Below are 12,830 nucleotides of genomic sequence, written 5' to 3'. Positions count from 1 at the left end.
TCACTGTCCTGGGAACAATGACATCACCCTAAGGGTGCATTCACACCCACCTAAGTTACCCAAACAGCAGTGGGGACATGAGTCAACTGTGAGTTGTATTTTTAGCTTGCAGTAGGGGGAAAATTTGTTTTTGAGGCTTACTGTTAATTTTGGAATAAAAACTCACTCTGTGCCACCAGAAAAGCTTTCAGCAAATAAATGATCTGATGCATCTCTGCAAGAAATGCAGGTCCCTCTCACAGCCACCCAGCAGCCGGCCTGATTTGATGCTGAAAACTTGAATGTCTGGGCCTTCCTGCCACCCACTCATGCCCTTCCTGACTTTATTTTGATGTAAAGAGCCAGGAGAATTTGTGGAAATTTTTGGCGTGACTCAGATGTCCCAAGAAAATTCCAAATGAGACCCTGTTCCTGGGAAGAGACGCTTCAAGGTTAATTCTGCATGTAGCAGAAGAAACCCTTTTTTTTTTTTTTTTTTGAGTTTAAGAGAAGGAGGTGTGAAAAACTTGAAAAATACTCCTAAATTCATAGAAAGCAATATAATGCTTCCAGGTTTTTATTGTTATACATGGATAAGACCCCCACCCAAGCCCCACCCAACAAACATCCTCAGAATATGGCACATTCTGGCCATGCTGGCCACTTGATTGGTTTGGTCTGTTGCTGATCACTGTGTACTGAGCAAAGTTTTGTGTCGAAGGACTCTGGTACCAGACTGACACTGAATGAGGGTCCCAGGAGCCAGTGTCGGTGATGGCACTGATAGCATTTTGTAACTTGCAAAGCTCTGTGCAGTTGTGGGTCTCTCTAATAATCACTCTTCCTCTTAGAAGTGCGTCTAAGAGCTTCCTGCCACAGGTTGTGTTGGAGCTCCCTCTTTTCTTTGGGAGTTCAGAGCGCTAGCAAAATCTATGAGGCACTGCCACATGCCAAAGGGACTGAAAGATTCTCCTTGATGAACAGATGGAGATTTAGTTCCAAGATAATATCTAACTGATACATGGGACCACTAAGACTTCACTCAGAGGGCTGGGTAGCATAGCACTGTCCACTGGGTGATTTCCAAGGACCGAAGAGAATTAACATGGTCCTCCATCCTGGAGGGCTGAGCGTATGAGCTTGCAAGTCAAGCAGGCATCAAAACCATGATGAAGGCCCAGCCTTATGTTTGTGGAATTGTCTGCTCAGGAGACTTGTGTTATTAAGGCAGTTACTCAAACCACAAGGGCTGCAGTTCCTGGAAAACATCAGTAGGTGTAGGTCATGTGCACAGATCCAGAAAGAAGCAAACTTATCTTACCATGCTGGGGAGATTCCTCACCACATATAGTACAAGAGGGTGAGAAGCTGTTGCGGTGTCTGTTTGGAAGGAGTTAAGCTGGTCTTGTGTCACCATTTGACTCTCTGCTTAGGTGTGCTTTCTATATGTGCCCTGGCTCTCCACGTCAGGGTTCTAGCTCAGCAATGGAGGTGTCCCAGGCTAGAGTCAAGTGACGAGGTCACAGATCTTGGCTCCACTCTTATAGGCTGTTGAACCTTGAGAAAACTAGTAAGTGTCTCTGAGCCTTTGTTTAATGGGCCGAATATTAGTCCTCATCTTAGAAAACAGTTGTGAGAATAGAATGATGCATGCCTCCCACGTAACACTCAATAAATGGTGTCTTTTCTCAATGTTGTTATTCTTCTTATTCCTTCTCAATTAGACGGGGTTGATGGATCAGCCCAATTCTCTTGTTGGTGGATGAAGATTTAGAGAGGCAGTTTAATGTGGCAAAAGCAAGAGTAGGATGAGAGCAGCAGAGCCCCGGGTGTACCCTGCCCACCAGCTGCGGTCAGACTGAGTGAGACCACCCCAAGCCTCCATGTCAAGGGAAATGGGAGGTGAGATTCGCTGATTGTTCAGGGCTTCTCAGGACCACCCATCACAGTGAGGGCCTTCAAACCAGGAGAGACATAGGAAGGAGCCGGAAGGTGAGCTAAGAAGTCATCCACGGGGTCCTCAAACCCCAGTGGCACATTCCTGGGGATCATGGACCTTTTTCCAAGATCAGTTCCCATCTCAGATTCCAGCTGATGTTTCCAATAATCAAAACGTTGGCCGTGTTTCAAAAGGGGTGACCCATCCCCAAACAGTACCTGTGTGTCTGGCCCAGACTCCCCTCTGCACGGGGGGCTGCCCTCTGCCACCTGAGCCAAGCATGGCAGAAGACACAGAGAACAGGCAGTGGTGGAGCCCACAGCCCAGGCCACCGTCTACTCTCGCACACAGAAGGAGTGGACTAGAGGATCCCTCCCTTCCCTCCAAACTCCAGTGTTACTTGAGTCAATGAGAGCAGTCCAGGAGCTGTGAGGGAAAGAACTGGGGGAAGGATGTTTAAAAATCAGCCCATTTTCCTATGTGTAAAATTGACCCAAGCTGTGCAAATATAAAAAGCTTCCAAATGGGGTTATGTTGGGCAGAGAACATGCAGCCTGCCATGTTTTGTTGGGGTTTTTGTTGTTTTTTTGTTTTTTTGCGAGACGGGGTCTCACTATGTTGCCCAGACTGCAGTGGTGCTGTCCCAACTCATTGAAGCCTCAACCTCCTGGGCTCAAGTGACCCTTTCACCTCAGCCTCCTGAGTGGCTGGTACCACAGGTGCACACCACCACACCCAGCTAATTTTTTGCAGGGACGGGGTCTCACTATGTTGCCCAGTCTCAAAATCCTGGGCCCAAGCAATCTGCCCACCTCAGCCTCCCAAAGCACTGGGATTACAGGTATAAACCACTGCACCAGGCCTTGCCACATTTTAGCAAGACCTAGCGGGAGGAGCCCTCGTCTGAACGGTGACTAGACTTCACCTAGGGCGACATCAACCCACCTCTCTCCTCTTTATGGCTCAAGGGTTTCTTCGCCTTCCCCTTCCCTCCCCACAGGGGAGCAGGAGCAGAACCATCCTGGAGATGAGTGACGTGTCAGTGACTCGGGTCTAGGTGTGTGGGACTCAGATCCGGGGCGCTGGCAGCCGGGCAGGTTATGACAGTGGGTCACCACGCTGGGTGAGGACATGAAGACGCCAAGCAGCAGCCCCCAGCCTGTGTTCCTTCCTCGCCTCCAGCTAGTTGTCCCCCATGCAAAGCAGAGGTGGTGGCTCTTACCCATCTTGGGCTTGGGCCGCTGTGACCCATCAGTCTTTGTTTTAGAATTGTTCTGTGAGGAGCACTGAGGATCAGGGAAAGCATAAGGAAGGAGAGGCATTGGGGGGGGTGAGGGAAGCTCCGTTGTCATGATCCCACACCCACCCTCAGCATCCCCCCAGGGGCCACAGCAGGGAGAAGGGGTGCGTGGAGCTCAGGGAACCATGGGCCAGACTTGACTGGCCTTCCTAGAGAGTTTGTTTTAGTGCAGGAAATGGGCAGAAAAATATTGTCACATGAAAACCAAGAAACTCAGACATGTCAGGTTGTCAACTGTAACATATGCACATACTTTTCAAAAGATAGAACTGGAAATTTCACAGGAATTCCAGGCATCAGGAAGGACCCTTGGGCTCTGCTCCCAAAGGCACAGAGCATGTTCCAACCCTGCTGTGCTCCGCGGGGTATAGAGAGTGAGGTAGGAGCCCCAGTTCACATCCCAGCACGTGGGTCCGGTCCTGGCAGGGCTGCTGATGTCCAGAGAGTGGGAGCCCCACAGTCAGGGGTGTCAACACTATTCCTTGTGGGTGGGACCCCCAGGAGAAGGCCAGGAGGTGGAGGAGGAGCTCAGAGTCCCCCGCCCAGCCTGTCGGGATGAACTGATGGGGTGGCACAGGCTCCTCTGATGTTTATCTCCTCGACGACCAAAAGGTAAATGGCCAACCATGCTCTCATTTCCTACCCCCTTGTCCCTTCCCCCAGCTTAGCCACACAGTGTAGCCCAGGCAGAAGCTTTTAGCTGTTTATTATTTAATCAATAGAGAAGAGAGGAAGAGGTTGGAAATCTGCCCTGCAAGTCTTCAGAAAAAAATAACCCCTCACTGTCCTTCACTTCCTCCAACTTCAGCCGTAAGCCTGGAAAGGCTCAATAAAAGGTAGCTCTAGGCCGGGCGCGGTGGCTCTCACCTATAATCCCAGCACTTTGGAAGGCTAAGGTGGTGGATCACCTGAGGTCAGGAGTTCGAGACCAGCCTGGCCAACATGGTGAAACCCCATCTGCACAAAAATACAAATATTAGCTGGGCATGGTGGCATGTGCCTTTAATCCTAGCTACTCGAGAGGCTGAGGCAGGAGAATTGTTTGAACCCCAGAGGCAGAGGTTGCAGTGAGCTGGGATCGCACCATTGCACTCTAGCCTAGGCAACAGAGTGAAACTCTGTCTCAGATTTTAAAAAAGTATCTCTAAAGGGGAGATGCACCAAGCATCTGGAATTGGGCCATTTTCTTCTCTCCATTCCTTCCGTGTGTCTTTTCATGGGGAGTCCTCCGACGCCTGGCCGGGTGGGCGTGTTCCTGGCAGCAGCCTTCCATTACGTGTGTCCTCTGGAGCAGAAACCAGCCCTTTCCCCCCTGCTTCCTCACTTCTCCCTTTTTAAATTTCTTGTGGGAAAAATCCCCTTATGGTCTTGCTATCTGCATTTCTCTTACTGAACATTTCTACCCAGTACATGTAACATTTGAATATGAAACATAGGAATGTATGTGATGCAGAAGGCTGTGGCTGACTGCAAGTGAATTCCTGTACCAGAAAGAACACTCAGACAGATTGGGCCAGGTAGTCCTCTCATACCCGAGAAACACCTGCTCTCTCGATGCCTCTGTGTTGGGGGTGGATACAGCATTGTATAGAAACATTGCATGAGTTATACGCTAAGAGATGTATGTAACTCAGACATACTCTGTGAGATTAAGCCACATTATGTTTTGCTAACCTAAACATCTTATGTTTAAACTGCCAAGGCAACTTCAATTCAAATCTAACAGTAGGTCGGCGGTACTCCCTAGGTGAATCATACGTTCCTGTTTATATATGTAAGCACCAGCTTTACAATCAGGCAAACCTGAAATCTGTCTCTGCTCTTCCACATACCAGCTGTGTGGCTTTGGGCAAGTTACTTAACCTCTGTGAGTCTAGGTTTTCATGTCTACAAAATGAGGTGAATGACCATATCTACTGTGAGGGTAAAATGAGAAAATACATAGAAACATGTATCCTACGATCACGCAGTTGACCTTAGCTATCTGATATCATTTTAGATAACTGAAGTTGATTTTGAATGATTCACAAGAGGGATAAAATTCTCAGTAAATCCAGGAGTGGAAACTTCTCCACACATGTTCTACTGACAGCAACCCCCTCTCCACCTCCCACCCGGTGACATTCCTGCAGCCTCATGGCTACCTCGGATCAGTCCCTTGGATTGATTCTGTCTGCCGGTGCATTTTCTCCTTTGAGGAGTATTGTCCCAGATGTTTTAGCTTCTATTCACTCCGGCGATTTCACTTTGCACAAGAGTAATGTGTCCATCTCCGTGAAGCCTCCGTCCCATCTGAGCAGTCAGTATCAGGACAATAACAGGACTGAGGGGAGCCTTGGTAGGGACGGTGGAGGGGCTATGGCCACGTGTGAAAGGAACTGCACCTCCTAGGTTAGGTCACTGTTTGTAGCCTTGATTGGCAGGTAACATTCTGTCAGGCCTCACTGCTGGGGTAGAAAACAGGACAAGATGTGCTGTCCTCATGGTGGCTTTTCTGTTGAGACATGAAACACATAAAAGCAAGGTAACAGGGGGGGACTTTCAGAAGGCTGGGAGGTAATGCAGGTCATTTCCAGGGGCTGCCCAGGGACTCTCCACCAGGCCTTGTCACGACCAGATAACCTGCCACTGCAACTATGACCACCTCCTTCTCAGACTCCCAAGAATCCCAGTGACTGGCCAACCCCATGCCACCCATTCCTGGCTGACAGCGGTCCCGGGTCTTTGGTCAAGCCAAGCTTTGCTAAGTGCCCTCTCTAAGCAGCAACGACATTTTAGACAGGAGTCAGCCTGTGCCTGTTGCTCCCCCAAGGAAGAAGAAACAGGAGATGCCACTTTCCCCTCACGTGGCTGAACCCCACGCACATTTGGCGCTCGCGTGGTCCGTCTGGCTCCATCCCAACTTCCCTGACTAGCGTTTTCTTCCATCCGTCCAGATTGTGGCCGCCATCCTCGCCATCGCTGGCATTGTGATGATGACCTACGCTGATGGCTTCCACAGCCACTCCGTCATCGGCATCGCGCTTGTGGTGGCCTCAGCATCCATGTCTGCCCTCTACAAGGTACGCACGGGGAGTGAACTTTCTCGGCTGGCTTGGCTCTCCTCAGCCAGCACAGCCGGATCTAGATGCTTGGTCCTTTTCTTTTCAAGACCTTCTGATTCTGCTGATGCTCATGCTTGAAGATGGGCAGGTCTAGATAGCTGAAGTCAACTGTGCAACAGGCAGAGACTTCAGCCAAGGGCAAGGGGGAGGTGTGCCACTGCTCTTGGTTTTGGCTCTCTGGGCCTTTCTCTCTGTAGCCACACGGTTGCAGCATCTGGGATAAAATGAGTGGTGCCCATCAGCAGAGTCAGATTCCTGTCTTCATTATTGGCAGCGAACAAGCTCAGTGTTTGCTCAGGTCGTTTGCCACCCTGTAAGGCGGGAAGGCTTGAATGTCTGGCGCAGCTTTGTCACGTAAATCTTTGCCCACACCGTTTCTGCAGCCACCACTGTTCACTATGAATCCATATGCATTTCAAGTACTGGCTGGAAGGCTAAATAAATAAAAGTGTAACAGCAGTAATGTTGGGATTATGAAACATTTTGATGAAATGTTGGGAACCATTGGAAAGCACTTCCCAACTTCAGGTCTGGAGGAAACAAATTTTTATTCCCACACTCAAGTCCCTTCCTCTGTTCACCCCGCGCCTGATCAAGCCTCCTGGCTGCTCTTCCCCCTCACTTCCCCTCTCTTCTCTCTTCCTCCGAAGACCCAGAGTAGAGAATGCAAGTATTTTCAGGACTCCAAGCTGGAGAACTGACCAAGAACATTCAACGAGAAATGAGATTTTAGCTTGGAGACTTGTCATCCTTTGTGGATCCAGACAGTAGGATATAATTAAGTACTGAAGAGAGTCATAAGAAAAGACATTTTTTCCCCAGCTTTGTGAGTACCATGTGTTCTGGTTTTGGGAAAGTGAAATAACTCAGCCTTATCCTTCATCATCTCCCTGCCCTCACCTCCCACAGAGGAAGACACACACGTCCTTGTCTTTCTCTGAACACCTCTCACTGAGGAGATGTGATAACCTAGCACCACTCAGAGACTCTAGCAACTGTGCAAATGTAGAAAATATTAGAAGGCTACATACACTCCTCTAGACTCAAATAGCTGTGGCCTAATGAGGAGCAAAAAAACACGGAGAAACACAATCCCCAATGAACACAGTATTCTGATTCAGATTCCCGTCTCCCACTCCTCTACCACCTGCAACTTGTCCAAGGGGACTCCTAGATGAGAGGCCGAAAGCCATTATTTCCCCTTCCATACTTCCTGCACATTTGCCACGAAATACATGAATGAGTTGGGAAATGGCTGAAGAAGGAGAAAGCAGGAAAAGTAAGAGGAACCACAATGCAGAGAGTCAAATTAGACCACAGCTCGCTCAGCACAGGAGCTGCCCTGGGACCATCTGAGTCTCTCAGTTCAGCTCCGGGCTGCTCCCATCACGTTCGCCCTCTCCTCCCGGCCTTCCAAGCACCTGAAATCATGTACAAACAAGAACAGGTGCAAAAAACCAAAGTTTGGTGCATTCCACTAAAACCCATGCCATTTCTGGAATGTACATGGGGGGATGGAGCAGAGATGAGCAAAATCCCTCCACCCTTGATTTACAGAAAATACCTTTGCAGCCAGAGCGCTCTTTCTTGGGAGCAATGGTGTTTGACCTGCTTACGCAGAGTTGAGGATCACTCCTAGGGGTCTCTGAGAGGATGTATAATCATGGCAGATGTTTTTGAATGATGTGGTGTCAGGAACACAACACAGACAAATCAAACCTAGAATGAAAACCCATGACTGCTAACGATCCTTTCTGGATAGCCGAAGAGCAGCTCTCTGCTGCCGTGTCACTGAGATTCGAATATGTGTGCAGCTGAACAGAGGTCAAATCCCATGGAATTCACCGGAATCTGGTTTCCATCCGGCAGTGCAACCCCAGCGTTGTGGAGTGAACTCTGCTTCACTTACATCACGCTGGGGTCCGAGGTGAGCCTTCACCTCATCCTCCTCTGCTTTCCCCTGCAGGTTCTGTTCAAGCTCCTCCTGGGCAGTGCTAAGTTCGGAGAAGCCGCCTTATTTTTGTCCATCTTGGGTGTGTTTAACATCCTCTTCATCACCTGCATTCCTATCATCCTCTACTTTACCAAAGTGGAATACTGGAGCTCTTTTGATGACATTCCATGGGGAAACCTTTGTGGATTTTCAGTTCTCTTATTGAGTAAGTGGTGACCGCCCTGTCCAGAATCCCCAGAAAGCAATCACCAACACAGGACCCTTAGCAAACATGTTCCCTGAAGGAGGAACAGTGCTCATGGCTATTCTTTACTTCTCACTGGTTTTCACGATCTTTCTGTTTCACAAAGCAGTCTTTGAAATGATGACATTGGATTCGAATTCCAGAACCAGAGTCAATGTAGTAGCCAGAGTGGTCACGGCTGCTCTGAACAGTGAACGAGTAGCCCAGTGTGTGGCATGTTACCTACTAAGCACAGTGAAGAGTTGGTAAATTAATACCTGCAGAGCTCCCAGAGCACTGCCTGCCAAGTGTCACTGTTCAATAAATCTATCAATTACCACTATTATTAATGTCATCATCACTGTCTCCATTACTTGATATAAGTCTAGAACTAAGCAGAAATGCAACCAAGGAGGTGACTTATCTAGTTTCCATCCAAAAACATATCCCAGCCAGGCACAGTGGCTCATGACTGTAATCCCAGCAGTTTGGGAGGCCGAGGCGGGAAGATCACTTGAGCCCAGGAATTCTAGACCAGCCTGGGAAACATGGTGAGACCTCATCTCCAATAAACATTTAAAAATTAGCCAGGTGTAGTAGGGTGCACCTGTAGCCCCAGCTACTCAGGAGACTGAGGTGAGGGGATCACTTGAGCAGAAGGGCTGAGGCTGCAGTGAGCTATGATTGCACCACTGTGCACTGCACTCCAGCCTGGGTGACAGTACAAGAGCCTGCCTAAACGAACAAAAAAAAAAAAAAACCCAGAGCTCTTGTTCATGCAGTTATCCCAGAAGCAGTGTCAGATGCAGAGAAAAGCAGAGCTGGTAAGATAGTCCCAGTCGCCTTTCAGTGGTTACCATTTTCAAACTTATTCCCCGTCTTCAAAACCCAGGGAACAGAGGGGCTGAGTACTCGGAGTGTCTGCTCCTGATACCAAGCCCTGGAGCCCCCAGAGGAACTCTGAGCTCACTGAATAAGAGCAAAGGGTCATTGTAACTCCTATGACTCCGGCTTCATTAGGAAAACCCGGGTCAGACAGGCCAGCAGGGAGGTAAAGTACAGAGCAGTCGTGAATAACATCCGTTGTTTACATTCTTTATTTCAGCATTCAATATTGTATTAAATTTTGGAATTGCTGTCACATATCCCACTCTGATGTCTCTTGGAATCGTCCTCAGTGTACCTGTGAACGCAGGTAAACCTATTTGGCTTTCTACATCTGCACATAAGCACACACACTCAGTCACTTACACACAAACACACACTCATGCATACATACATACACATATGCACACTCATGCATAATACACACATACATATACACACACTTATGCATACATACACACATACATGCATACATACACACATACATATACACATTCATGCATACATACACACACATACACTCATGTATAAATATGCACATATACACAAACACTCATGCATATATACATACACACTCATGCATACATAAACACACACTCATGCATACATACACACATACACACTCATGCATACATACACATACACACACTCATGTATACATACACACATACAAACACTCATGCATACATACACACACATATACTCATGCATACATAAACACACATGCATACATACACACACTCGCATACATACACACACATATACACACTTATGCATACATACACACAAATATACTCATGCATACATAAACACACACACTCATGCATACATACACACATACACACACTCACATATACACACTCATGCATACATACACACACACACTCATGCATACATACACACATACACACACTCACATATACACACTCATGCATACATACACACATACACACACTCATGCATACATACACACATACACACACTCATGCATACATACACACACATACATATACACACACATGCATACACACACACATATACACACACTCATGCATACATGCACTCACACATATGCACACATACTCTCACATACATACATATATTCTTGGTGTGCCTCCTATAGAATGTGTGTTTAATCATCTGCAAAAAAAAGCATTTAGGTGAAATGTTGATATTAATTATATATGCAATATTTTCTCCATAATGGGCTGGTTTTCGAAGGCCAGAAAGTCTAAAGGCATCTCAATTCTGACCAGTATGGGGAGCAGAGATGAATGTCATCAGTATTAAGAAATGTAGGAAATTATGTGGCAGGAAAAAAAACATTAACTTTTGCAGGTAACTTTCTGGGGGAGAAAATTTGCTCAAGCGTGATGTAGAAGCATGCCGACAAGTTGAAGAAGCATGAAGGTGATCTTCCCCTACCTCCACGAAGATGGGGAGAACGCCCTTTCCCCAGGAACTGGGGACGGTCCTTTGTTTTCCCCTGGGCAAAACAGACAGTTGACAGCTCTTTCAGATGCTTGTCTTCACCTGCCCCTTGCTTCCTTTCTTTTCCTGGCTCACACAGATAGAAATTTTGGATTTTCTTCCTAGAACCTCCTGGCCTCACACCTGGCCTCCCTAGGCATCCTTCTCTCAGCCAGAAAAGGGCTGTGAATCTGTCCTCTCCAGAACACTCACTCCTTTCTCCCTGGCACAGCTTCCTCCAAAGCCATCTCCCAAATCCTGCTGCTTCCAGGCCATTAAAAGATCACCCCGCCCCAAGGGAACAGCAGACCCTTGTCCTGCCTTACCCTGTTCCGTGTGGTGGTGAATATGCCTGCCGGCACCCCAATTTCCCAAACCTTTCCCCATGACTTGGTTTCCCACCGCTCCCATTCCATAGGCGCTGGACCTCTCTGCCCCACCATGGCCTGGACTCCTCTGGTAGGACTGCCTCACAGCAGCAGCAGTGTACCAGGCTTGGTGAGGCATCAGGAGACGGGGCTCGGGCCCAGCACCACCAAAGCCTATCTGGAGGTCTGTGGTCCCAACTCATCTGCTCTCTGAGCCTTAGCTTGTCTCCCCTGCAAGTGAAACGTCATACCTGCCCTTGCTACTTCAGTTGATATGACAACCAGATGCAATAATTGATAAGACAGCAGTTCAAAATGCAGAAAGCACCTGAGCTCCTGGACAGCTGGTAAAAAAGGAAAATGGTCCAGACACTGCAGGCTTCTGAAAAGTCACTTGTCACCACACTCCCCCTACATTGTTTGCATCTTTAATTTGTAGTCACGCCGTGTTCCTGTCTCCAGAAGGCATGTTCCAGTTGTCTTATATAGAAACTCACTTTGAGCATAGAACAGAGCCAGGTGTTTGAGAGATTAATTAGAATCACTTTTCGTTACTTACCTGCAATGTAAAAGGTTTAACGATGAGTCGAAGGAACGAATCCCAGGCCGCTCTTGGTTGGAGGAGAAAAGCCGAGGAACATGCTGCATAGCTCACTTGTCAGAGCAGAGTCATTGCCTGGCTTTTGGATTCTCCCTCACATCTGCTCATGGGACTGGCTGGTTGGCTGTCCTTATCTGCTAAATTAACAGAATGTTTTACCAGTATTAAAAATTAAAATACAGGCCGGGCACGGGGGCTTACGCCTGTAATCCCAGCATTTTGAGAGGCCATGGTGGGAGGATCGCTTGAGCCCAGGAGTTCTAGACCAGCCTGAGCAACATACAAAACCCTGTCTCTACAAAAAAAAAAAAAAAAAAAAAAATTAGCCAGGTATGATGGTGCACGCTTGTAGTCCCAGCTACTCAGGAGGCTGGATGGGAGGATCGCTTGAGCCCGGGAGGTGACAGTTGCAGTGAGCCATGGTCACACCACTGCACTCCAGCTTGAATGACACGGTGAGACCCTGCCTCAAAAATAAATAATACAGTTAATGCGGCCGGGCGCGGTGGCTCACACCTGTAATCCCAGCACTTTGGGAGGCCAAGGCGGGTGGATCACGAGGTCAAGAGATCAAGACCATCCTGGTCAACATGGTAAAACCCTGTCTCTACTAAAAATACAAAAAATTAGCTGGGCACGGTGGTGCGTGCCTGTAATCCCAGCTACTCAGGAGGCTGAGGCAGGAGAATTGCCTGAACCCAGGAGGCGGAGGTTGCAGTGAGCTGAGATCACACCATTGCACTCCAGCCTGGGTAACAAGAGCGAAACTCCGTCTCAAAAATAAATAAACAAATAATACAGTTGACCCTTGAACAATGTAGAGATTGGGGGCCCCAACCCCTGAATAGTTGAAAATCCACAGATAACTTTTAGTTCCCCAAAAACTTAACTACTAATGGAGTACTGCTGACCGGAAGCCTTCCTGGTAAAAAACAGCTGATTCACATATATGAAGTGTGTTATTTGTATTGTGTACGGTACTCTTACAATAAAGCTAAAGAAAATAA

At 47.9% G+C, this 12,830-nt stretch overlaps 1 protein-coding gene across 2 annotated transcripts in view; it reads left to right on the top strand.

Moving 5' to 3' along the window:
- The window catches only part of SLC35F3 (solute carrier family 35 member F3), a 372,006-nt gene that overhangs the window by 356,840 nt on the left and 2,336 nt on the right, over positions 1 to 12,830 (top strand). For both annotated transcript variants that reach the window (XM_035281314.3, XM_035281315.3), the window contains 3 exons: positions 6,155 to 6,280; positions 8,289 to 8,481; positions 9,605 to 9,694. In XM_035281314.3, coding sequence (XP_035137205.1) covers positions 6,155 to 6,280; positions 8,289 to 8,481; positions 9,605 to 9,694 — 409 coding nt within the window. The remainder of the gene's footprint in view (positions 1 to 6,154; positions 6,281 to 8,288; positions 8,482 to 9,604; positions 9,695 to 12,830) is intronic.

Source organism: Callithrix jacchus, chromosome 19 (assembly GCF_049354715.1).
Source record: "Callithrix jacchus isolate 240 chromosome 19, calJac240_pri, whole genome shotgun sequence".
NCBI lineage: Eukaryota > Metazoa > Chordata > Mammalia > Primates > Cebidae > Callithrix > Callithrix jacchus.
This window is presented reverse-complemented; position numbering and strand designations above follow the sequence as displayed.